Raw genomic sequence first — 26,806 nt, forward strand, 5'->3', positions numbered from 1 at the left:
CACTTATGAATGTAATAAATTTAATACTTAAAATTACAATAAATATGTTTTAGCCATGTTCATGGCCATAGTTGATGTAGAGTGCACAAATAATGTTATTTAAACTTTTTTTTTTTTTCAATTTTTTTTCTTTCGTTTTTTCAATTTTCGTCTTTTGGTTTTCGATCATGGCAGAAACCGTTGCTTGCCGTTTTACCGACTTTTCTTCATCCAATTTCTCGGTGAATCTTTTTTTTTTTTTTTTGCAGCCCGATGTCCCTCAGATTTAATGTGCTTTTCAAGTACAACTTTTTTTTTCCCACTCCAGACGGCGATTACATAAATTGCGCATTAAAATATTCGTATCACTTTCGTAGAACTGTTCACTTTTGTATTCATTTAGGCGATCGCGAATGGAAATTACGTTTCGTCCCATTTTTACCACGAGAAATAACAGTATACAACACATTCACGAGTATGCACGTATTTGTAAACACCGCGGCTTTCACGTGAAACACAGCCAGAAAATGGGACTTACAATTGTTAGCGCGGCGAAGCAGAGATGTCGCAATATGGCGGCCTAAAAACTTGTGCTCTGCAAGATGACGGACACTCTTTCAACTAGTTGTTCTCTGCTTTGTTTACAATCGAGAGGCACGGATGGCCATTTTTCATTCAATATTTACGAACAATAGTGTTGTGAATGACGTGACAATAAGATACTTGTGCTAAATACGCCATAAAATGATAGTTTCTTTTGATACTGAACTGAAACGAAATACAATCTGTAAATAAATTGTGTAGAGTGAAGACGAATCTACGTTTTTTACCTTGATTTCTCATTTATCTCGGAATAGTCTAGATTTCACATTTTATAGCGGAAAAAATATAATTTATCATATTTTCGCATCTATTTCGCGAAAACGAAAAATCACCATCCCTATATATAGGCATTACTGTTGAGCCTGTATAGAATTTAAATTTAAGTGTGTCTCAGTGGTTGACCTCTGGTGATTTCTGACTTACAGGTTTATTACAACCTGGTATTGCCTTCCTCATTTCTTTGATTTCAAAGACGTTATGATTATTGATCACAAACCGACGCCACAAGAGGAATTTGGTTGGAATCTGTCAAACCATCCAGATTTTAATTTCCCATGGGTTTCCAAAATGCAAATAAAAACTGGGTTTGTTTCTTTGTAAAGGTGATTTCTTTTTGTGTTTAGTTCTTTTGTCTATGATTATCTAGCTATTTATTTACAAGATGTTAAGCCCAAATTAAAAAAAAGATTAGTCATGTAGTTATTAACTACCCAATACTTAAGATCATTATTTATTTATATTAAACTAGTGGTCTTATGTATTACGACTTGAAATTACATTTATTTATTCCTAAAGTATGCTGTAGTGTTCTTATTTTGTTTAATTTGTGATACATAGATATGACTTTCATTTTACAAAGTGGTGTTTATCTTTATCAATTTGTTGTTGCAGACTCATGCCCAGTTGAAGCAGTACCTTCCAATTATCAGGGGTAGTCCAGTGTATCCTATCATTTATGACAGTAATGGAGTGGTACTGTCAATGCCACCGATCATCAACGGCGATCACTCGAAGATCACACTCAACACTAAGAACGTGTTCATAGAGTGCACAGCTACAGATTTAACCAAGGTTATTATTTTTATGTGAAAATTGTAGCCTTTTTTTTTCTTTTTCTTTTTTTTTGTGATAAGCTTGTTGCTGATTTATATTCATTTCACATATGCCTGAGAAAAACTGTTGATCTATTATGACAAACCACTTTTGCAGTGTCCATGCAAGATGTTAGCTAAAGTTTGCAATAATGTTTCTTGCATTATTTCCCATTGTCAACATTCAAACCTTGCTATAATTATTTAGCTCATATATATATATATTTTTTTTTAACACTCATTCTGCCTATGTTTATCCCCAAACATGCTTTTGTGCTTCCCATTGTGTTATGTATAATTTCCCATCATGTTAGGTACAGGTGCTTTAAGTACCTTCAGAAATCATAGTTTTAAGCCTATTAGAGATGGGCGAAAACAAAAGATATGGTTGCTGCAGCTGTTTGGTTTTGCTGTGAGACAGGACACAAACTTACAGGAAAATTTGGGCATCTCAGCAGTGCTAGTCCATTTCTGACCAACTAGTAGTTTGGCTCAATTTGATATTAAAAATTATTTAACACATAAAATTCCATTATCTGTGGACCTGAAGTGTAAATATGAGTGTTGTCTGCATTCACTTCATACTTCTATTTGAACAAAATTTGTTTCATTTTATATTCACTTGAAAAATACTATAATCAAAATCACTAACAGGCGACAACATTATGTTTGCCCATAGTTTTCAACCCGTTATGAGCCAAAAAAAAAAATTTGAATACACTACTGTATTATATTATAATTATTCCATTTGTGTCTGCTCTGTGGTCATCCATTATTTGCCTGTTTGCTATAATTGTGCTATAAATTGGACTAGTTGGTCAGAAATGCAGTTGGTGTGAGTCGACTCTTGTTTGTTTTGTGCAGGCCAAAGTTGTACTGGACACGCTGGTTTGCATGTTCAGTGAGTACTGTGCTGATAAGTACTCTGTGGAGGGTTGCGAGGTTGTCCAGCCAGATGGCACCACCGTGCGCTACCCAGAGCTGTCGTATTGGGACCAGCTCATCAGTCCAGCTGTTGCCAACGAGTACATTGGAATTAGGTGAGGCACTTGAATGCCTTCGTTCTATGTATGTTTCTTTGTTTGGTATTTCTGTTACCAGCCATTCTATTAACTTGGTCAAGAAGTTTATTAAGGGCACTAAAAAATTTGAATTTTTAACCAGAAAATGTTATAAGAGAATCATGGAATTCAGTGCTCATGTCAATAATAGTCCAAGTTGTAGCTCTTTGCCATTCATCACCCTCACCTCTCTTTCGTTCAATCATGCATACTAGTGGTGCACCGATGCGGATACCGATGAATCGTAATCTGCGATTATGGGTACTTACCGATTAATCGTAATCGGCGATTATCTTAACGATTACTTTGCCGATTATTTACGTCCCGGCGTAATTAAGTAGGTTTTTTCCGTGTAATATTTTGTTACAGATTTTAGGACGAAATACTGTAATATTTGTATATATTACAAAATTCATCTAACTCCGTCATATCATAATTACGGATATTTCGTTAAGTTTAATAAATCTCATTGCCTTGAACAATAAAAAATACATTTTTCCTACACGTTTATTTACGTTTCGTCTTTTGTTTGTTTAGTGGCCTTGTTCATTACCTATAGCCAGACACGTAAAATAGATGTCACGCAATCAAAATACCACAAACAGTTGCAGTGGATTCTATGACAATCGATCTTTTCGAGTCGTAGTAGCGGTTCAAAATCGTGGTCCCGATACCTTCTAGAGTTTATCACTGCATTTTACCAACTCGTTATGGGCGTCTTTGGTAACATCCGTTCTTGTGTTATTTGTATGTGACGTGAAAAGTGAAAAAGTATTTATAATTTTATATATTCAGTCAACATAAATAAAGTAACATGTGCTAGAATTGATTTTTAGTCATTTTTATATAATTATAGTGAGATGGCGAGTAGGGAGAAAAAAAATGAAGTGTGGAAACATTTTTCTATAAACTCAAGTGAACAAAATAAAGCAGCATGTTTACATTGTTAAACGGTAATTTCTTGATGCAACCTTATGTGATAGTCGATAATAATGCTAGTTTTCCGCAACAAATACTTACCCATTGTAAATTACAATTATTAGACTGTAGTTCAAGTTGTTTACAATAACAAATATTTAAATAGAAGTTAATTTAATTTACACTTTGCAATGACTTAATAGTGTATTTTATATATTTTTATACTGTTATTATAACTGTATTCTCAATTTTACCTAATCTTGTTATTAAATTCACATGGGAATAAAAAATTTTGTGTGCATTATTACACTTAAAAAAAATTTCTTCATTATAATCGGTAACTGAATCGGTATCTGCCGATTATTGCTCTCATAATCGGTAATCGAATCGGTAATCGGTAAAGTCATATCGGTGCACCACTAATGCATACCATTCAGTTATCCTGTTATGTCGGAACAGTTACAAACCTGATATACCGGCCAGTGAAGTGCTGCATTGTCGAATGCACTGCCCTCATCACAGCACACAGGCAAAGAGTTTTATGACCACAGAGCAGACACAAGTGGAATAATAATAATAATAATAATAATAATAATAATAATAATTATAATATAATACAGTAGTGTATTCAGAATATTTATTTGGGCAAACATAATGTTGTCGTCTGTTATTGATTTTGATTATATAGTATTTTTCATGTGAATATAAAATGGAACAAATTTTGTTCAAATAGAAGTACATATGAAGTGAATGCAGACAACACTCATATTTAGACTTCAGGTCAACAGATAATGGAATTTTATGTGTTAAAATAATTTTTACTATCAAATTGAGCCAAACTACTTGGTCCAGACCCCTTCAGTTTAGCATAGGAGCCCATGTTAATAAGTAAAACTCATGTTCTGTGATGACGGAAGACTTAAAATTCACCCAAAAATTTATGGAAACTAACAGCACCCGACACCAATTTATGTATTAGTGGCCATCTTGAATGTTGACTGCTTTTTAGTTTTTTACATGAAAACTCTAAGCTCAAAGAAAGTTTTGTCTGCATCTAATTAAGAAAAACGCACAAAATAAAATACCTTGTGTTAAAACTCCAAAGCACTAGCAAGAAGTTTGAATCATATTATGTACAAATTAGGGTGTTGATACCTCTCCATGATTACATGGTTAGTGTGAAGCCATTTTTTTTCTTCAGGTGATTGTTGTGTCATACTGGTTAGACACCCAAAACATTGGCTTAAGTGTAGTGCTTGCATTGTGGAAACAGTTTTAAATAGTCTTTTTTTATATATATATGAAAGTGATTGTTTTTAATGACAGATTCTAATTCACTTACTAACAATCATCAGAAGTGGTCAAGCACCATTTCCACGATGTTTTGGGTGGAACATTTTGGCAAATGGGAGGTGAAAAAAAAAATTCCCAATTCAATGGTACAAATGGTTTTCAAAGATCACTAAACAGTTAATGTTCATGTATCAGAAGATGTGTGGATATTTGTAGTAACTAGTAACAGATGCTTGTTTCAGTGCTGCACCTGACAAGTTATCATTTTTACTGAATCAGATGTGCCTGAAGACGACATTTGTGTCAGAGAACAGTTTGAAAGTGACAGTTCCACCAACCAGGCATGACATAATCCACCCATGTGATATTTATGAAGACGTGGCTATTGCATATGGCTACAATAACATCAAGAAAACATTCCCACAGTGCAACACTGTCGGTTCCCAGGTAGAATTTCATCATGATGGCAAATTCAGTTATTAAGTTTTATTTCAAGTATTTACCTATATGCTATATGGGTTACATAAATTTTTATTAAGTATTTTTTTTTTAAAAGTTGAAATTCATCGGTTTATTAACAGAGAATAGTACATGATGATTAAATAGTAAATAATTTGCACTAATTAGAATGTACGCTCTGCATTTAGTTCTGTACTTTTTTATACAGTTGAAACAATTCACAATTCTGGAATCAACATCTGTCTCTTCTCATGTGTCCAGTTGTGCATATGTATATTGTTTTTTCCTGCTCTTATAGGAAAGTCATTAGCCAGATTGAAGTTGTTAACCTGTTTTTAGTAATTCTGATATCATTTTGGTAATAGAGAAAATTTTACATTCAAAATTTATAACTTCAAATGCTAATACTTCTTCTGTGGCTCTGAGCGTAATTTCTTGATGAGCTCTTTTGATGCGGCTCTGATGCACGTCATTTCTTTATGAGCACTTTTACTGCAGTTCTGAGGGTAATGTCTTGGTGAACAATTTCACTGGGGCTTTGAGCATAATGTTGTGATAAGCACTTTCACTGTGTCTGAGCGTAATGTCTTAATCAGCACTTTTACTGCATAGCCGCAATTCACTCTGTTTATGCGAGATTGTCTTTTCATAAGTAACAGTTGTGCTATGTGATCACGTAATATTTTGTGGTTTTTAAAATTTATTCACTTCCTATGCATAAAGTTGAGAAATATCCTTTTATGGTATTGAAAAGGCTAAATGTAGCCACAAATTTCTTTTATGATGCATTATGTAGAATATAACTACAGCTTTATAACTTAGTAAGCAGTCCATTATATATATATATATATATATATATATATATATATATGTGTGTGTGTGTGTGTGTAATTTTTTTTTTTTTCTTTCAGTTTCCATTGAACAAATTGTCTGACCAGCTGCGGGAAGAGATAGCACAGGCTGGGTTCACGGAGGCTTTAACTTTCTCCCTGGTATGTTTCAATGTGTGCGAAGGTTCATTATAAGTTCTGTGGTTTCAACAGGAGTTTTACACAATATTTGTGTTAGTGTGTTTGGCATGTCAAAAACAGTGCTGTAATTTTTTTATTGTACTTTTTGGTTGAGATGTGGTTGAAAAGTTCATTTATGATGATACTTTAATTGTAGGCAACAAATTGTTCACTGGATTCATCTGCACACAGCAGACTGACTTGAAGGTAGTCCTGATCACGTTTTTATCAGGGAATGTTATCAGCTGAAAGTGATGGTTGCTTTTCTTATCAGTAGAGCCAAGATTATATGGTTTTATTTTCAACCTGATTTCGTCATTTAAAACCACACATTTCGTCGTTATTTCGTCTTTTTAAAAAATATATGGCTTTTTTAAGCTACACATGGTACTTTCACGATTGTGACATAAAAAATAGCAGTTGGGCCTATTGTGTTGTTTAGAATCACATGTACTCAACATTTTAATGTTATGGTTAAACATTTTCTCTTAAAAAGTACCATAAATTCTCAGGAACCGTCAAAAAAATCTGAAACAAAAATAATTGGGGAAAAAATTGTATAACTCACAATAAAAGCTTATAAAATGCCATTATTAAACACGCAGCATATATCTTGTGTGGGTTTATAATAATTGTACTAATGTTCGTATAAGAAGAGAAAAAAAATAATCGGACATTCTGCTTAAAAATACGGCAGCAGTAGCTTGTGCAACATAAGTGGGTGCGCGGGAATCCGTCTAGACAGGCTGGCGGCAGCACAGGCGGCGGATGCATGACGTCATATGGCTTACCTCTCCTTCCCTTGACCAGTCTTCAAGGTTCATCACTCCCAGGCATACATACCATCGTGTCTCTCTCCCCCTCCTTCCTTAACGTCCTTTGACATGTGAAACTGTCAACATCCTTCCTCCCCTTCACCAAACTGCGTGCGACGAAATCCAGGTTTGTATAGTCCATTTCTGGTAAAATGAAAAATTTTTAAGGGTCACCGGGACAGCCATTTACTGTTAATTGTTTTGATACAATTTGTTAGTTACACAACATTATTTCTGCTGGAAAACCACTGAAACTTCAAAATTTCTTTAATGGAAAGATTTAGCAGGGCCGTAAAAGTATTCATTTTTACCGCAAATGAACTATACTCGCCCTTCCTGCCGGACAACATTCTGGGTGCATGACGCATGGCAACTACAGTCGTGTTCCGCGCACAGCCACGAAAAACCTACGTGATTTCCAAACTACACTAGATATCCGACTGGAGTCTGTTTACGAAAAGCATTTAAGAATTTGTTAATGCCCAACTGGTTCTTTTGATATCGGATCAAGAGGATTTAGAGATAAAATGGCTAAAAGGCATTTTTTCGAAGTTTTAGGTGTAAAAAACCCGTTACAAATTTCTTGAAAGTATCAGAGGGATATGCATTACACCTTTATCTTTATTTTTCCGACATATAATGTTACGGTCACCGCTCAAATTTCACAGTTATCTGACGGGAACGAGATGACTGTGCGCCAGTGCAGAGCCTTGCGCTAGAACTACCATTGAGCGTCGCTCTTATCATCCCGCTTCACTAACTCACACGCTGACCCGACGGCACCCTAAAGCTGATTAGAGGAAGCACTTAGAAATGCAAGGCAGGAAATTCTTCCAGCTTATCAACCAGGACCCGGGCAAGTCTTGACTATCAAGCTTTTCACATTAAAATATAAGAGACTTGTATTGTGTAATTTCGGTGTTATTTAGCAGTTTTTCTTAAAAATCGCTTTTTTCGCATTTTCCATATAAATTCGCGGAAAATTTCGCGATTTCGCGATTCACCATATAATCGTGGCCCTACTTATCAGAGATGACCAATGTCAGGTCACATCATCTGCTCTGCTGTCAGTGCACGGTGAACATGATTAAGTAGTTTTATAAAGTACTATACTGTTTTGAGGCTGCCAGAGGCTGGGTCCAGCCAGCCTAGCACGCCAGCCTGTGGGATTCGTAGGCAGTAGGCGTGATGCAGGATGCAGTTAGCACCAGTCCCTCCTTTACCTCAGAAATCCCATTAGCAGCTTTCCCAAAAAGTCCAGAGCACTGTAACATAAAGTGGCGTAGCAAGGTTGCCATTGTTCTTGTGGCTTCGAGTGTTAAGTCGGGGGACTTTGAGGACAACACTTCAGAGAGGTATGAAAGGGAAACCGACTTATGAGCTGTAGTGTAGCGAGGAGGTTGAGCAACCCCTTGGCGGGCTTTGTGTGCGAATATCGGAGCATCTGGGACTGTTGTCACAAGGATGCAGATGAGCGAGTAACTCGAAGCAGTGTGTTGGGACTGAGGTGCACGGTAAGAGATAAACATTGGAGAGCCAATGTCGAGCCTCACCTCCTGCTAGCACTCTGACAGGCAGGCTGACAGCTAGTGGTGGGAGTCCTGACCACCACAGAGCGCACCTGTGGGGTGGCTTGAGGGCACGGCCTGGCTCCTAGATCCTCTTTAAACATGTGACATGTCTGCCCTGAACTGCACAGAAGAGCAGCTTATGCAATAGGCCATGCATTCCATGCAGCAACCTCCCCTAACTCAGGTACTTATTCACCCCTCCCTCCCAAAAAAAATCACTAGTTAATTTCATTGATACTTTATGTACATTTTTCATGCAATTTTAATATAATTTCTTGGACATAGGCTATTGCAGTTTTGCACTATTTGTCATTAAAAAAATTAAAATATAGATCTCAAGGGTAATAAAAAAGTATAAGAAATAAAATAAGAACAATAGTTAAATGAATCAACCCTTTAAATGTTATTTATTCAAACTATGTTTTCCGAATTGATAAATATAATATACACACACTTAGTAAATACAATAAAGTACCTTGGGAAATGGTAAGAGGATAGGTACAAAAAAAAAACTCAAATAGACCCTAGTAAACTTAGCTGTTAGTGTTAACATTTTGGAGTGAAGGTACTACATTTCCACCAATATTTTTCTTCAAATATTTTCCCTCGTATATTAGAACTACTAAGATGTATGTAGTATCTACCAACCATCTGTTATTTTTAATTTATTACTAAAGATAGATAATTTTACAGTGTTCCAGTGATGATGTTTCCACGAAGCTGAAAAAAAAAATTCAGGAGGTACCGGCCGTGCACATTTCCAACCCCAAAACTTTGGAGTTTCAAGTTGCTCGGACGACTTTACTGCCAGGACTGCTGAAGACCATTGCAGCCAACAAGAAGATGCCGTTGCCTCACAAACTGTTTGAAGTGTCTGATGTGGTGCTGAAAGATAGCTCTGCAGGTATGTCTTGCGTGGATTTAACATTGATCATGCTTGGGCTGCCTTGTAGCAACAAATATGGAAAAGTACAAGAATTCACCTGCCTTCTAGAGGATCTTACTGAAATCTTGCATGTCATCTACATTTGATAGGCTTGTAGCTGACATTTGTTGTAATTTCTGCGTCTGTTATATGTACGTAGTTAAACTTAAGGTTTTTCCTCCTCTTGCTTATGTTTATTAGATATATGGCTTTAAAACCACAAATTTTTACTGCACATAGAGGAAGGTGGATAATGGTGAAATTGAAATTTAGGAAGACCAAGGCTCAAATGCCAGTTCAGCCATAATGATTTGTCTTCCACTGTTTTCTAAAAAGGCAAAAGCTGTGATGGCTGGCTTCTTGCCATAAGCCATGGCTGTTTCCATAATGTTTTGGGGAAAAGATTTGTTATCGGTATTCAAGAGTGCAAAATGTTTAGAATATTCAAGCCACAGTATAGGTAAAAAGATACCAGCTTCTTTGGCTTCCCATATTTGGTTTTCTAGATCTGGCCAGACCCATCGAGAGGGCCCGGGGGAAAATAATTTTGTAGGGCCCCTTCATAATATTCAACCCTTGCAATTATTTTAAAAAATATATATAACTGGGGCCATAAGTATAAACATTTTTATTAGGTACTGCATTAGTATTGCATTACTTGTAATTCTATTAAAAACGGACTTGCAGTTTTGTCCTATCAGGATAAACCCAAGCGTTAAAAAGGTCTCGAAACTCAACCAGGGCTAGTTCTGATAACGGTACAGAAATAGATTATACCCTTTTACCTGCGGTCATCACAGTGGCTGTGTGAAGATTGTGCTCATGCCTACTTTAGAATGTGTTTCAACCACATGTGTCATATGTTACATGATGTTATTAAAAAAATGTGATTAGTCTGCTCTGGAAGGGCGCAATGCTGATGAGGGTGTTTGTGTCTGGTGGCTGCTAGAAGTGGGCGTGAGGAACGAGCGAAGGCTGTGCGCTGTGAACTGCAACAAGTCCCCTGGCTTCGAGGTGGTGCACGGCCTCCTGGACCGCGTGATGCAGCTGCTCGAGGTCCCGAGGAGCACCGCCAAGGACAGCTTCGGGTTCCACTTGAGAGCAGCGCACGGCAAGTGTTGAACACCGTGTTTTTGTGGCGATCTGGATCACACTGTTCATGCCTGTCATGTTCTCTTTTGTTTCAAATGGCAAGTCTATTGTTTGAATTTAATTGGGCTGTTTTTTTGTAAGTACATATTTTTAAAACCATAACATTTAAGATAATTACAATTTTTGTAGATGCAAGAAAAATTTTTATTGTAACCTAATTTTTTTTTTAATTTTAATTTTTGAATACATTATATAATATATACATATTTTCTATTTAAATGAATTTAATAGACCTACACCATTTATATTTTATACTGGTTGTCATAAAAACAAACCTCAAGAATGGACAAATACTTAAATACTTAGCAAAGAACCCCAAATCAGCTGATATCACATGTTAAAATTAATAAACAATACAGGGAATTTGTGTGTTCATTTTGGTTGTCCAATATTGAGGCTTTTCTATGATTACCAGTGTAAATCAGCAACGGTGTAAATTCATGAAAGAAACTTTAAAAAAATTTTTCTACTTTTACAGTTAATATTTTGACAATTCTTTATGTAAGACTGTTTATTAGTACACTGTGTATCTCAACCATACCACAGAAAAAAAAATTTGGCTCCAAAAAAAATTCCTGGCTAATTCAAAGTTTCCAGATTTTCTCTGTCTGGTATTAATGTGTCAAACTAAAACTTATTTCTAGATACTTGCACTGTAATTATTTACACAAAGTATTGATTATTGAAGCTGTTAGAAATGTTTTGGAATCTGTATCACCCATCACTATTAGCTACCCTCATCTTAGAATAGAATTTTGATAAAGGGAAGTGCATTAACCAATTATAATCAACGTCCCGAATGAACAGAAAAGATAGTCTTCTCAAAGTCTCAGGTTCTGTGTAGCTCTGTGACACTTTGAAACAATCCCAAGAATTTTTACACTTGACAAATTCAAGAGATGCACAAGTTGTTAAATATATAATATAGTTTGCTTTTAGGTAGCGGACCATTTATGGTGATCACCAGTATAAAGATTGAGGAACATTAGACTATCAAAATTAAATTTATGATAAAAGTTAACTTTCAGAAAAGTAGACTTGTATGTCAGATATACTATATAATTATAGTGCTTTAAAAGAAAAACTGATGCCAAATAATATTCAGAATGTCAGTATTTCTGTAAATGTATCCTTTAGTTGATATTTATACCATGGATACAAGACTTATTTTTATTTTCAGATCCAACTTTCTTTCCTCAGCGCTGCGCAGAAATCATCGTTGATGGCAGGGTAATCGGGATCATGGGCGTGCTCCATCCTGATGTCATTACAAATTTTGACCTTACTTTACCTGTGGCTGTTTTAGAGATCACTATTGAACCTTTTGTCTAACTCTTACTGCTGTGTGAATGGTGAGTGTAAAAGCTGTCTCACCCTCCATGTTAGTTTATTGAATTTGTATGTCTGAGTCGAGCAACTTGTCTCAAGTTTGACAGCTATTAAGTAGTACCAACTTTCTATGTATCCTTCTGCCACTGTTCTGTTGACAGTGTTGGCATGTGATCCTTTGGAAGGGACATGGGCAGAGAACTGAAATAAAAAAAAAGGGAGTTTGGAGCATGTAGTTTTTCAACTAAGCTCATCCAGCCTTCTGCTGACATTTCAAAGGGTAAATAAAATCATCTGCAGTCAAAACAGGTTTAAGTAATGCAGTTTAGATGCAAAGCGTGTCTTTTTCAACCAAGCCGTTCGAGCCCTCGGCCTGGCCTGTGACGGTTCGTGGTGTTGGAGAGAAGAGGTACTAAACGAGCACAGTAGGAAACGTAACATTCATTTATTTTAGAGGTGGGACGATACCACACTTTCGATACTCGATTCTGTATTGTTTTTTCAGTTCGATACTTCGATACTTTCGATACTCCAGGGAAAAATATTTTCCCATTAAGTAACAATAATTACAAATAACATAAATTAGTTTTAAACTCTATAAATTCAATCTATCATACCAGCATTATGTCAGATTAAACTTAAATACATAATGTGTAAATAATTGCATTATATTAACAAAAGACATGAATTCATCATTATATACCGTATTTACTCGTGTATAGCGCGCCCTCGTGTATAGCGCGCACCACGATTTTTGCAACTAATTCCAAAGAAAAAAAAATTGAAATTTTTTTTTTCCCCCATAAATAAATTTTACTAACATTTTGTGGTACCTGATTATTTAAATTGATGTGTGGTGATGCGTCAGGAAAATACATAAACTCTGCTGTCTAAACGGAAGATAATGAAGCGCTATATCGTCACAACTGGTACGTGGAAGGAAGGAAGGGAGGGAGGCGTGCCGCGCTACGTTGCTAAGCTGGCGCGGAGAACTTGATGACTCACCGGTGAGGAATGGAGGAAGCGAAGAAGTTGCCGGGGGGTTGGGGGGGGGGGGGGGGGGAACTGGTGACAACATTCTCTCTTTCTCTCTCTCTCTTTTTACTAGCTTCTGAGCTGGCTTTCTGTAAAGGGGGGAGGTCTAACAATAAACAAGAGACCATGATGTGCGAGCTTGCGCGCGCGCGTGTGCGTGTGTTTGTGTGTGTGAAACAGAGGCCTTGTTGCTTGTGCGTATGTGTGGGGGCTGGCCAGAAACGTCACCCGTCACCCGGCAGTTAACGACTTCCACTCCTCCCCCCCCCCCCCCCCCCCCCCCAAAAAAAATTTTTTTTCCCGTGTATAGCGCGCATCCTTATTTTTTTCCTTTACTTGAGGGGAAAAAAGGGCACGCTATACACGAGTATATACGGTATACATATAATAAAACCACCAGAAATGTAAAATACAGTCCATAATCAAGTAAAGCTGACATGAGAAACAGTGGCCTTACAAAATGTTTGAAGTCCTTTCTTGGAGGGGGGGAAAAGTCTCCAAGCCTAAATTAGAAATAAAAAAATTAGGCTATTGCAAATAGAAAATCAGAAATTTTTGCTTGTTTGTTTCATTTTACAAACAACTTTATGCAACAGAACAATTTTCAATAAAATTTTAACTTGAGAAACGTAAAATAGAAAACAATCCGATCGTAGAAAACAATAACAAACATGTATATTCAGTTCAAAGATTAATGAATGCACAAAATATGAGATCCGTGCCTTGTTAAAGCGCGTGCACCATAATCATTGCTAGTTTGCGCCACTAGTCTCGCTTGATGCTGGCCATAGATGCTACTAGTGAAGTGCACAGTCTTCCTGATACTATCCATATCTATGGTGCGATAAAGATATTTTCTTACGTTTGCAAAGGTAAACAATGAACGTTTTTCAAAATAAAAGCATTAATTAAAACGTAATTTATCAGGAGGAATATATCTAACAAAAAAATTTGTGAATTTTAGGACTTTTCCGCTTCGTAAAAACGTATGAAACGGGAAATTAATGATTTTATAAGTGTATGTTCCGGGAAAGTAAACCATTGTAAATATAGTAGTACTTTCGGCAGGACCAAAATTAATCCGCGTATGACACGGGAAAATGTATGAAACGGGAACGTATCATCGAGGTTCTACTGCAGTTGTCTTTTGTACGATGGCGACTCAAAACTTAATTCAATTCAAATGAACAAGCTTTCCGGTATCGAAAAAATGTATCGAACTTATAGTTTCGATACTCGATACTTTTCGATACCGTCAAGTATCAAGGTATTGAAGTTTCGAAAATCCCATCACTAATTTATTTGTGTAGAAGTTCGTGAAAAACATGGAAAAAATTAGAAAATCACATTTTGACTTCAAAACATCACAATTCACATTAAAGTTTACCACAATCACTATTTGTTCAAGTCCCTATATGTGTGAAATGAGTACTGCTGGTACTGCTTTTCGGAGCTGCCAAATTTGAGAAATCTTACATGACGCAGACTAAATCAACTATTTGTAACATTTCTTAAAGTTAATTCAAAATTAAGAGGGAAAAAAATCTAACATGGCATGTGAGATGCCTTAAGGCAATTTGTAACATGAATAATAGGTACTTCAAATGTTGTGATTGGCCATAAAACATTTATTTTTTTTCTAACATGAACCTTATTTTTAGTAGTAGTAAAAATTTATATTATTATACAGTAAAACGCTGTAAAGAAATTTTTTAAGATACTTAGATATTTTGACCTAATAGGTATCAGGGTAAACTTATTTAAAGGTTAAAATTGTATGTAATCTAGGGATGGGTCGGTACCGGTTCTCGGTTCCTACGGTTCTCAGCATTTTAACCGGCACCGAGAACCGCAGCTAAAATGTCGGTGCCGGTGCCGGTGCCGGCAGTATAGCAAAACCCTTTACGAAAATAGCCCTTCACTACAACTTAACTGCAGCATGAAATGGCTCAACTCACGTTCAATTCACATATGAATTATTTTTTTCGACTTCTGTGGAATAATATTCATCTTTAACTATAAAATAAATTACACGTGAAAATATTTAATGTTCTCGTCCCATCTGTAAACAAAGTACGTTATACAATCAAAATATAACAGTTGAAGGTGCCATAGATGTATGTAGTTCATAGATATGTGCAACTCTATAATGTGCCTCAGCAGAGATGTGAGAACATAAAGACGCCATGTTTGTTTCAATTTGTTTTTAAAAATAGGTAGTTAATTGAGTCATTGACACGTAAGTAAGGGTGACTGGTCAATTAAAAGTGCAAAATTCCACAAAATATTTGTTTAATAGAATAAATGATTGGTTCAAAATTTTTCCGATATAATTTTCGGCATTCTAAAATTTTATTCTTTTTGTGCAGTGCTTTGAAGTGTAAGTTCACTGAATCTGCAGCCATCTAGCATAATGGCTAGTAACTTTCTCTTTTAGGTAAATGGGATTGCTTTGAAGGGGAAAGTCTTTTTTTTTTAGTAAAGTGGTGTATGGATGTGTAGATGTATTTTACTATTGGCTGGTCAAACGAAATGCTTGTTGACACTTGTAAAGTATAATTATTCTGGCCAAATAGAGCAAATTGTGTAAGAAATGGCATCATAAGTGTGGCAGTAATTTACTGTTGACTGTGCAAACAAACTGAATTCAATGTAGGCAATAAGTTTGATGGACAATTTAATATTTTAATTCTTTGAAAGTTCACCATCATTGTATTCATTTCCATTATTGTAACATATTTTTTATTCCTATGTTTTAAAGGAGGGTGTATGTAGATTTCTTGAGGTAATTACTAGATTGATAGGTATAGTAAATTTTAGTTTTATTATTTGTTCTCTATATTATTTCGAATTAATTTTTTTTATTAATACATATTACATTTTTAATAGGTTGCTGTGTTTACTGTAGCTTTAAACAGTGCTTTTTTTTTTTAGCCAAAACAATAAATAGAGTATTACTTTAAACACCTCATAAATAATGTGTGCATAATATTTATTTTATTGTTTAAGTCAGAACCGAGAACCGATTTTTAAGAACCGGTACCGAACCGAGAACCGGGAAAAAACCGGAATTGACCCATCACTAATGTAATCATAGGTGAAGTGTTAAATTTTTTAAATGAGGTTTTACTGTGGTAAAAAAATTTTTGCGATTATGTATCCAAAAATGACCTAACATAGGTAATAGTGTATTACAAAGACTTATTTCCTTTATCCCTGAAAATGATGGTATCAGCCCAGCTCTACTTTTACATTTCCATCTAAGAATAATGTATTATGTATTGGGTGTATGACAGTATGAAAGAGGAGACCATATCTGTACCAGTTGCTATTTGAACTGATATGAATGCTAGTAATTAAATTATAATCACAAATTAAACTTTCTTCAATTTATTTTGTGGTTTCACAGGTGTATAACTATCAGAAATATTCTTGAATTCACCATGCTTTCCTATTCCAGATACAAACTTTGCAGCTCCGCCAAAAGTTTCCTGAAAAACAAGACCAATCATGTACTGCAGAGGTATTAGGTTGCTTGCTGGGTGATTCAAACTCTATTCCCAGTATGTTTTAACTCTGCTTTTCCACAAATGGAAAATGTAGTAGTAATTACTGTGAGCTGACTTTTTTATTTTGGTATTCTTCCTAACTCAAAAACTGAAGTTAAACAAAATGTGTGTGTAAAGTTCATTTTCATAGGCTTCTAATAAAACAATTTAATGAAATAAAAATTAACATCTGAAGGTAGATGTAATCTGAGTAAAACAGCAGCACACAAGGAAAAATATGACCTTTAATTGAAACTAAAAGAATAAATAAGCAAGGAATCTGGTAACTATAAACTACAGGAAGCAACAATCAAACCCATACAATTAATTTATCAGTTATAGCTACCAAAAATTTGTTAAATCAATTTTCATTCCAATTCTTATGGGATTTCAAATACCTGAGACCCCCAAACCACCTTAAATTTCAATAGAAGCGGCTTGATAATGCCTAACTACAGAATGTGCAAGATTAAATAGCACCTATTGTCAAAAGTTTTCCTTTTTTTAATAAATAAAAATTAAAAGTTAAGAATTTTTAATATCGACCTTTTCAATTGCATCTTGAGCATTGTCTCGTTCAAATGTCAATGCATCCTTCATGCTGGAAGCTGCAAAGGCTGCGTAGTAAGTGGAGATGCGGTCAGCCGACAGGCTTGCCTGAGGGAACTTCCTCATGGAGCTGGCCAGATTAACTGCTTGTCCTAGCGCTGCACAAAAGCAGGATGCAGAACATCTTTAAGGCTGCGACAAAGTAGGTTGGTTCTGAAAACAATTACGTAACTACGTTGTTTTGAAATAACCACAGTTGTGCGAAAGTGGTTATTCTTTAACTAAACCAAAATTAAACTAATATCATAATCTTAGTGTACGTATGCTATTAGAAACAAGAGTATCGTAAAGGACGTAAGACAACTGGCACCTAGTGACCAGGCAACACGATGACCTCACCTGTCCCACAAGCGACGACCCTGTTCGCCAGCCCACACGCTAGGGCCTCCTCTGACTTGACCGGGCGCCCTGTGAGGATGAGGTCGAGGGCTCGAGAGAGACCGACTACAGCCTGAAGCCGCACCGTTCCTCCGCTCACTGAAGGCACGCCTTGCGCAGCAACAAACATTTCATTCAACCACTACAAGCCTTGGCTGTGATGCTAAGCACGAGCTCTAGAAGCTGTCAAATAATACATTTAATGAAGTTAAGTGATGTGTACCTATTTAGTATTTAACTGTGAAAAGCATCTCAGAAACCAACTTTAATTGGACTGGTGGATACAAGAATTTGGGATATAGCTTTTTTTTTTTCCCCTCACCAATAACTCTATTCTACATGCAACTCAAATAAAAATTGAGTCTAATGAACAGAAATTGCACTAATGAATGTGAGATGGTTTCATTCCCACACGCCTAGCTACAAAATAGCTTGAAGGCACATTTTGTAAAGGATCCAGGTTAAAATCTTGGTCTGAACATTCTGATCTTTTTTTACGTGGTTTCCCCAAAACCATTCCAGGTAATTGCTTCCATAATATTTAAAGTTTTTTCAACCTATGGCCATGGCCTGATTAATTTCTCTCTCTCTCTCTCTCTCTCTCATCTCTCTCTCAAAAGCTTGCGTTTGTCTGTAAGGAGGTGGTGACTCCGCTATCAAAGTATAAATTACACAAAAATTCAAAAACTCATTAAGTTGCCCAATTATTGAGAACAACTATTCAGATTAATAAGGTCCTGCTTAACCTGGAAAACACAATATTTTATGTGTCCTAAGGTTTAGAGGTTTAGAGATTTAGAGATTTAGAGACAGTTCATCGCCACTTCGCCATTTCCTTCAGATCATTGCATAAATACCTACAGTGTAACAAGACCAACCAAACCTCACAGTTACGTCATCTCAGTTTGGTACTGTGCTTGCTCAAGCCCTAAGATTAAGTTTTTAAAGTTACAATTAAAAGTAGTTGTAAGTAGGGCTGAGCCGATCACTAAATTTGTCGATCATTCTCATACTGATCATTTGCGCCGATGACCGGCGCCGATCATTGCCGATCAGACAAATTAAGAATAATTATACGTACAGCTTGTTTGATGTTAATAATAAAAAACTAAAAAAAAATTTAATGAAAAAGTTACCTAATGATAACTTACCATTTATTTAACACTTTGACAGAAGACAATTTTTTCATTGGTTTTTAAAAATGAACAATAATGTAATGTAAGCTAAGTATTTCCTATTTCTACTAAAATACCAGCGGTGATCCAAACTGTGTTCCAATATTGAACTATCATTCGCATGTATCACAGTTTTTCTGCTTGTTCCCCCACATACTGATTTGCAATGGAACACACCCTAGAGGATAAGAAAGTTGGTTAACCTGCAGGCGAATGTTTTGTTTTGTATTTTGTGGTCAACACACAATATTCTATGGCTTTGGTTTCGTAAGTGCAATAGACGTAAGTTAAAATAAGTATTATTTCATATAAATCAAAGTTTTTATTATGAATTATTAAAAACTCCGTAAAATAATGGTTTGGCATGTTTTAAAAATACCCAGAAGCAAATTAATACTGTAAATTCGTGTTTTTGTTGATACGTGATTGTAGGCCTACCTTATTTAGTTATTTTGTAAGTAAATATGAAATGTACAACTTTGCATTTTTAAGCTTAATTCAGTATTTATTAATTTTGATTTAGTATGTAATGATCGCCGTTTGGTGATCGGTAAATAATTTGCAGATCGGTACTGATGCCGATGTGTTAAAATCGGCTGATTATTGTGATCGGTGATCGGCATCGGCCCAGCCCTAGTTGTATGGTGAATGAAATAACATGGTTAACTTTCTGTTAAGCAAATGAGTGAACTAACCAAACCTGCGATTGAAGAATCCAAAGACAGCTGTCTCTTCTACCACCCTTAGGTCACACATGAGCGCCAGTTCAAAACCGGCTCCCAGCGCGTAACCACTCACCGCTGCCACAATTGGTTTCCTTAGGTGACTATTACAGGGCACCTGTGAACAACTTTTCATAGTAAGGGCTTCAAAATCTTAAGATAGGAAAATATTCTTACATTTCTTGATTTCCAACTGTGAGAACAGCACCCTAGCACATTACAGCATACTATACAAACCTCAGGAGTTTGATATACAATGAGCCCCATGCCAAATAAAATGTTTACATTGCATTGAATAGTCCCAAGACCAATTTTTTATGCGAATTTCATGCTATGTAACTTAATGTTTATCAATGCATTGCCCGAAAATCACATGCGACATCCTGTACAATCACCTTTACAAACTGCAACTCTTGTGTGTGTCTAGCATCAACCCTACTCTCTACGTTTTGAGCTAACTAGCCCTGAATGTCTTAAACATGTCCAACCAGATTATTTCTTTATTTTGTCAAACATTGCTACAAACTTCTATCCCCCCATAAATAATCTACTGTGTTTTAAATTCTTATCATTTTGTGTTTTTTTTTTTTTTAGGTTTTTTCTATAACACCATTTCAAAAACTTTGATTCTTTTCTTTATGGGAATACCTTTCAGGTTTTATTTCTATGGTGAGTGCCACTCCACGTAAACATTATATATTAAGAGAAATCAATCAAGTAGACCTTAAAGTCAAATTTCTAAGCATGGTTTTATAAAAATAAAATAAAAGTTTAAAAATTTCTTTATTGAGTAATCTGTTGAGTGAGCATATTTGAAAAGTGTTCTGCATATTGTGAACCGTAATGACACTTGCATTCCTACATCAGCGATACGCAACCAAGAAACTGCTTAAAACAGAAATACGTTACTTTTATGGCAATCTCCGATATAAACACCTTAAAACTTAAAAGTACATATGTAGCAACTGGAAAACTAGGATGGACTCCACAATCCTCTGCATATTTGGGCAAACTACACCTGTTAAATGGCTGCTGACTTGTGAGGCTTCAAATGGGTAACTCGCAATTCAATACTTCTTGCTTGGTTTCTAATTGGCCAACAGTGCTCTAGATTAATAGCAAACCGTTGGTCACACTATCTTAATTTTAGCAGATCACGAAATTAATCAATCTTTACTGTCCATACAAATGCTAAACTTGAAACTATGTCTCCTAGTTTAGCAATTTGCTTTAGATCTCGTTGAATGAGCTTGTGGAGCAAGGTGGACTCTTTCCAGTAGTACCAGGTTCAAGTCCGTTCATGTCATTTTTATTTCTGTTTTCCACATGTTCCCAGACATTACTCCAAGCAAATGCTGGGATGGTTCCCCAATACCCCTGTTCCATGTCTTCGCTTTGCTGCCAACAAAGCGTTAAATCCTTATAAAACAATAAGTTGTTAACAGCACTAGGTACTGGTTTCTGTTTGTCTTAGACAGAACATGATAAAATCAAAATAAATGTATCTACGTCTTTTTTCAAAAACACAGTCAAGCTATAATTCCCATACACTCGACTAAATGTTCCCTGTGCAGTTGTCAGAGACGGCACTCACCAAGGCTGCTAGACCGTGCGCTTGCTGCTCATGGAGCTCCTCCAGGTCGTAGCCCGCACAGAAGTTGCCCCCTGTGCCGTACAGCACGCCAACGCAAGCCCCGTCGTCGCTCTCGAACCGGCTGAACGCTTCCAGCAACTTTGCCACCGTTGTGTCGTTAATGCAGTTCCTTTTCTGAGGCCTGTTTATGCCGATGGTCGTGACTCCGCCCACCTGCCCCACTATAACTTCATCTGGAACACGGGTCACGGCCCAGTGAGGGCCGGCGTTCTGCTGGCCGGGATCCGTGCGACACCGCAAGACCGGCTACTTCTGACGCTAGCATGCAACCACAACCCTCGGCTGAATAACAGCACGGTAAATGGGAGCGGTCACATTAAAACTTAAATTATCTCTCTTCTACACATCACCACAGGAATCGTAGGAATAAAGAAAACCATCAAACCAATACTAATAATAACAGCTTAGTAGTAATAGCACTTACGGTCAAATGAAATTAATATGGGCACTGTGAATTTCCTATCTTTGTTGGTTACTAGACCCAACTTATGTCTAGTAATAAGACATAACAATGGCAGCCTAAAAAAAAATTTTATTACTAAAATGTAGAATAATTGAACATCAAAACTTATAAATTAGTATAATCACACTTTAATGAGAATGGACTTACCTAAACAAAATTTTCCCCAAAGTATAAATTAATGGACAGCAGCTTTCAGTATCATCCTGTGCACGTACTTTAATGTAATATTAGCAAGAATAGCATTAATTGTAAATATTTTTATGTAAAATACCTTGACATAGTACTTTAAAGTACCTCAAACAAACCATTTTCTTTTTCTTCAGTCGACCGCAAACACTTCTGTGTGTAAAACATGCCATTATCCAGGTTTCTGGCGAACAACCTTGTTGACTCACAAGCAGCGACAATAGCCCTCATCCTAGTTTGGCAAGCTCCCTGCATTTCCGCATTTATCTGAGAAAAAATACAACAATCATGAAGGTAGTGTTTACGTCTTTATTGAATTACCTTGTCAGCTGTCTCTTACTGAGGCCATAGATGTAAGAAACGTAACTAAAAAAGATATCTCCTTGATCGGATTTATACCTAATGTTATTTTCAGGAGGAGGAGGAGGAGGGGGGGGGGGGGGGATTATATATTTAATACCGACTAAATTTTGTGTTTTAATTTCACAGCAGAACATGAGGAGCAGCAAATTGTTGGTTACGAGATGCTAAGAGTAAGAATGTGGTCATACCCTGTGACCTGCAAGCTTCATGAGACCCTCCACTGTGTCCCTGCTGTCTCGGATGTCCGTGAACTCCCAGCAAGTGTTGCTGGGTTATCCTACAAAATTATTTCCACTTCAAGTGAAAATCAGTTAGAGTGGAAAACAATCTTCGTCTTTGCCCTGGCCATAACGTACACTCATTAAACATGCTTGCCTGTATTCCTGAGGATCTCTGGGGAACCACAGGATCAAGTTGTGACTACTATCAATAAATCAAAAGGCAGCGATAACAATCAGGCTAATCTTTTGTTAAAAACTGTCTCAGCTACGCTATTAATCAACAAAACCAATTTGCATTAACTTTAGCAAAAAAAAAGTGATTAGGCATGTCTTTTGTGGAAAACAATATCGGCTACGCTAATAAAAAATACAGCATGGCAACGGCTACATCACTAACGTAACACCGGCAATTGAGGAAGTTAAAAATTGGAATAATTATTTTCAATGAAATGTTTTTGTATTTTTATCACAAAAATGATTTTTTATGGAAAATATGATATCAGTGGAAGTTTTAAAATGAGTTTACGAATTATTTTGATAGTTTCACGAGTAATGGACTGTTGCAGTTAGTGTTAATAAGTGTATGTGAAATGTGCATGTGTCAAAAGGAGTAGATGTAAAGTAAATTGATTTCATATATGGTGTGGAAAAAGGGAAGATATGAATAAATAGACTTTAAAAAGCTATGTTATTAAAGGAGGAGATACAATAAACTGTGAATTTGATAGGTGTGTGTTTCAAATAGGGAGGGAAAAATTAATAGAGGATGAATTCTCTATATCATTAAGTAAATTACAATCCTACTCATGGCCGGTTTCACCAATGTCCCATAACTTTTAAGAGCTGCTTAATGCATGTGTAAGGGCTGCCTAGCACATTGAATCGTTTCACCAACAGTTAAGGAACTCTTAAGTAATCTTAAGCATCCCTTAGTTTAAGTGGTGGAAATCGGGCCCCTAACTATTTAAGCGGCACTTACTGTCACAAAACAAGAAAAATAAAATGGATGCCGTGGAGGAATACGAAGAACTAACCGAAGGTGTACATTTTATTTTTTATATAAATGTTATTGCTGAAGTTGTGGAACATTTTTAAGGTGAACTTAATGTGAAATCCTTTATTATAAATACATTCGAGAATGTTCGCATACGCCACTTTTATTTAAGAACTCATTTAATAAGGAAGTAATTAAAGGTTTTTCTTTTGAAAAGTCTTAAAATAACATTTATTACAAGGAATTTTGTATGTTCTAAAGGAAAAAACTGATATTTTTTTTTTTCATCTGCTATTAAAACTTAGTTTAAACTTAGACAAAATTACAATAGCGATAAATTCTCCCATGCTGCGTCCTTTTCTTTGCTCGAAACAGCATCCGTCCTCTTATTTTCTATTATATTTTTATGCCTCTCAACTAGGCTCAACACCTTCATTTTCTCATCAGAAGAAAAGTTTTGCGTTTTCATTCTCTTTGTTTCAAACATTTTCACACTACTTTGCAACGACCATATAGCTACTACTTTCCGTGAAAATACACTAACATCGTAACATCCAATTACCGCGAAATTAATAAACATTCAGATATTTGCTTACTGTTTAGTTAAAATATTTGATTGGCTTATGTATGTCACGTGACAAAAAGTTTGAAGTACCAACCTGAAAACTATTAGTACTTATATCTGTACGAACCCTCGCTCTATGGCAAGCCAGTCCCTAACTAAGCAACCCCTACATAAGTGAATGTGACGATGGTGAAAACCAATTTCGTGAGAATTGACTTTAAAGAACGCCTAAACTTAAGCAGTCCTTTGCTGAGGGTGTGTTTAGGAGGCGTTGGTGAAAACAGCCCTCAGTGTTGTCTATTTTGTGATACTAATAAATAAATAATAAATAATTTGAAATATCCATACAAGAATTGTCTAGCTATAGCAAAGTGGAGTGAAGTCAAAGTTGACAATAATTCGAGATCATGGAGTATAAATAATAATGTGGAAGATTGATAGGAAGGAATATCGCTGGAGGGGAGACGTGATAAGTGAGGCCACCAGTTATAAATATCTAGGGGTGGTGCTGCAGGGTAACCTGGGGTGGGGGGAGCATGTAGCCAAGGTAGTGAAGAAGAGCAGACAGGCCCTGGGCATGCTGGGATGAGTGCTCAGGGGTGGAAGCAGCACCTTACGTGACAAGGCCTACAAAACTATGGTCCGCCCCATGCTGGAGTATGCCGCAGCAGTGTGGGACCCATACACGACAGTGCTTGAGAGGGAGCTGGAGGGGGTGCAGAGGAGAACAGCTAGATGGGTGAAGGGCAAGTGGAGGAGAACGGACAGAGAAGGGAAGGGGGAGTGCAGTACCACAGAGATTATGATAGGAATGAGATGGGAGAGCTTAAAGGATAGAAGACAGAAGGAGAGACTAGTCAAGATGTACCAGGTGCTGAGTGGAGTGGAAGGATGGGGAGAGCTGGGGGGACGAGTCAAAATGGGAATGCCTAGAAGTAGGACGGAAAATACTAGGAAGGTCTTCAAAGAGAGGAGGAGAACAGAAAGGGGAAAAAATGTGATGGTCGTGAGGACAGTAGGGGAATGGAATAGGCTGGAGGAGGAGTGTGTTGGCTGGGAGTGTGGACCAGTTCAGAAGGAGAGTGCGGGGAAAGTAGGGAGAATGCTTGCCACCGGGCACTTCTGTACCCATTTGCAGCTATATATATAATAATAAAAAATAAAAAATACTGTGAAATCATATGAATTGGTTAGGTTAGGATAGCTACAACTTAAATTGATAATTTCTGAGCAACCATTGAAAATATTTTAAGCTTACAGCATTTTTAATGTAGTAATTGACCATTCACACAATTTAACTGAAATTCTCAGACTCATACAAACAGGCCGACATGGGAAAGCAAAAAATGGTGGCGGCCGCATAAGTGATTTCTTGAGAAACCAGTAGGAATAAATATAAGAACATCTTAAGTGTTTGAAAAATGTATTTATTGAATATTATTACTTAATGGGAAAGCCGTGCTGTAAGAATACTACCCTCAATTTCCAGAAAATGTGTCATTTGTATCAGAATGTACAATAGAGAGGACAGGAGGATTATATTCTAATTAACAATACCAGAAAACAATAATCATAAGAACATGACATAGGTAAAAAATAGGAAATAAAATGTTCCATGCTCAAAACACCCATATTACCAGATTTGTACAAAAAAAAATAGGGGTGACATATTCACGTTATGAAAAATGGTTGTTGTATAACATTTTAGAAAAGTCCCAAATATCCGAAAGCACTTTCCAGAGAAGTAAGAGGAACGACTGTAAAGTTTTATAACTTTAATGTAGGAATTTTATTTAATTTTCTTTTTTTTTTTAACCGATATAATTTTAAATCAACGGACGTAAACAATACGATTTATTTTCAATACAATCTGAATACTGGTTTAAAATGTATTACTACGGAAAAAGTACCATCATCACATAAAAATTTTAATTTTCAATTATTGAGTGGTTATGCACGGAATGTAGTGATTGAATGTTCAAAATAACCTAAACTAATATGTGTATGTAAATGATAAACACCTAGTTCAATACCTGGGCAATATATTTTTTGGGTTATGTATGAATAAAGCCTAATCCTAAATTACCATAGTATCCAGTTGACCTAATTATTACAATACTTCATATTGAATGTATTTATAAACATGTCTTGCGCTTATATGTACAATTGTAGGTTCGTGATTAGTATAGAAAACAGACACTGCATCGCTGCAATAGGCCTGTGCGTAAGAAACACAAAAGTATTTGAAATTTTTAAAAATATTCTAGGTAGACATATTTTATTTTGAAATTAATTTTGTTTCAAGGGTTTTATTTGTTCGATTTGATTTGAATTGCAGTTTTATGTTATATAAATTGTATAAATGAGGAGAGTGGATTCAAACTAACCTTATCCCGAATCTATGAAAAATGAACTACCTACCTTTTGAAATATTTGATTCATATTTACATCTTTCATAAGATAAGATTTTGTTTCGAGTCAAACAAAATTCATAGGAAACGAAATGGAAATCATCAGAATTTTCCCATTACTTTTATTATCCATTCTCAGTATGATCCAAATCCATTCTTATATATGTCTGAAATGTAGAATCAAAAAATGCTGTATCAATATCTCTTTTTGTTGCATATTCTTCCAATGTTTTGCCATATAGAATATTAATATTAATTTCATATATATTTTTTTTT

The 26,806-nt window shown here is 36.0% G+C and overlaps 2 protein-coding genes across 16 annotated transcripts in view; one reads left to right on the forward strand and one right to left on the reverse strand.

Annotated features, from left to right (window-relative positions):
- LOC134534055 (phenylalanine--tRNA ligase beta subunit) overlaps positions 1-12,434 on the forward strand; it is a 35,310-nt gene extending 22,876 nt beyond the window's left edge. For all 10 annotated transcript variants that reach the window (XM_063372025.1, XM_063372026.1, XM_063372027.1 and 7 more), the window contains 7 exons: positions 1,474-1,653; positions 2,538-2,713; positions 5,188-5,392; positions 6,316-6,396; positions 9,494-9,704; positions 10,675-10,836; positions 12,058-12,434. In XM_063372025.1, coding sequence (XP_063228095.1) covers positions 1,474-1,653; positions 2,538-2,713; positions 5,188-5,392; positions 6,316-6,396; positions 9,494-9,704; positions 10,675-10,836; positions 12,058-12,209 — 1,167 coding nt within the window. In that variant the 3' untranslated portion in view covers positions 12,210-12,434. The remainder of the gene's footprint in view (positions 1-1,473; positions 1,654-2,537; positions 2,714-5,187; positions 5,393-6,315; positions 6,397-9,493; positions 9,705-10,674; positions 10,837-12,057) is intronic.
- Positions 12,435-15,570: 3,136 nt separating this feature from the next.
- Positions 15,571-26,788, reverse strand: LOC134534056 (probable enoyl-CoA hydratase). 6 transcript variants are annotated; one of them, XM_063372036.1, is made up of 8 exons: positions 26,206-26,325; positions 22,528-22,616; positions 22,096-22,243; positions 21,268-21,500; positions 19,647-19,791; positions 17,738-17,887; positions 17,336-17,496; positions 15,571-16,732 (listed from the first exon to the last, which is right to left on the reverse strand). In XM_063372036.1, exons 2-8 carry the CDS (start codon positions 22,546-22,548, stop codon positions 16,616-16,618), a joined length of 975 nt encoding a protein of 324 aa, XP_063228106.1. In that variant the 5' UTR covers positions 22,549-22,616; positions 26,206-26,325; the 3' UTR covers positions 15,571-16,615. The 6 variants fall into 6 exon arrangements, with proteins under 6 accessions (XP_063228106.1, XP_063228105.1, XP_063228107.1 ...); XM_063372035.1 differs by lacking the exons at positions 22,528-22,616; positions 26,206-26,325 and adding an exon at positions 26,541-26,788; XM_063372037.1 differs by lacking the exon at positions 26,206-26,325 and having other exon boundaries at positions 22,528-22,742.
- Positions 26,789-26,806: the final 18 nt, after the last annotated feature.

The sequence above is a fragment of the Bacillus rossius genome, chromosome 7 (assembly GCF_032445375.1).
Source record: "Bacillus rossius redtenbacheri isolate Brsri chromosome 7, Brsri_v3, whole genome shotgun sequence".
Classification (NCBI taxonomy): Eukaryota; Metazoa; Arthropoda; class Insecta; order Phasmatodea; family Bacillidae; genus Bacillus; species Bacillus rossius.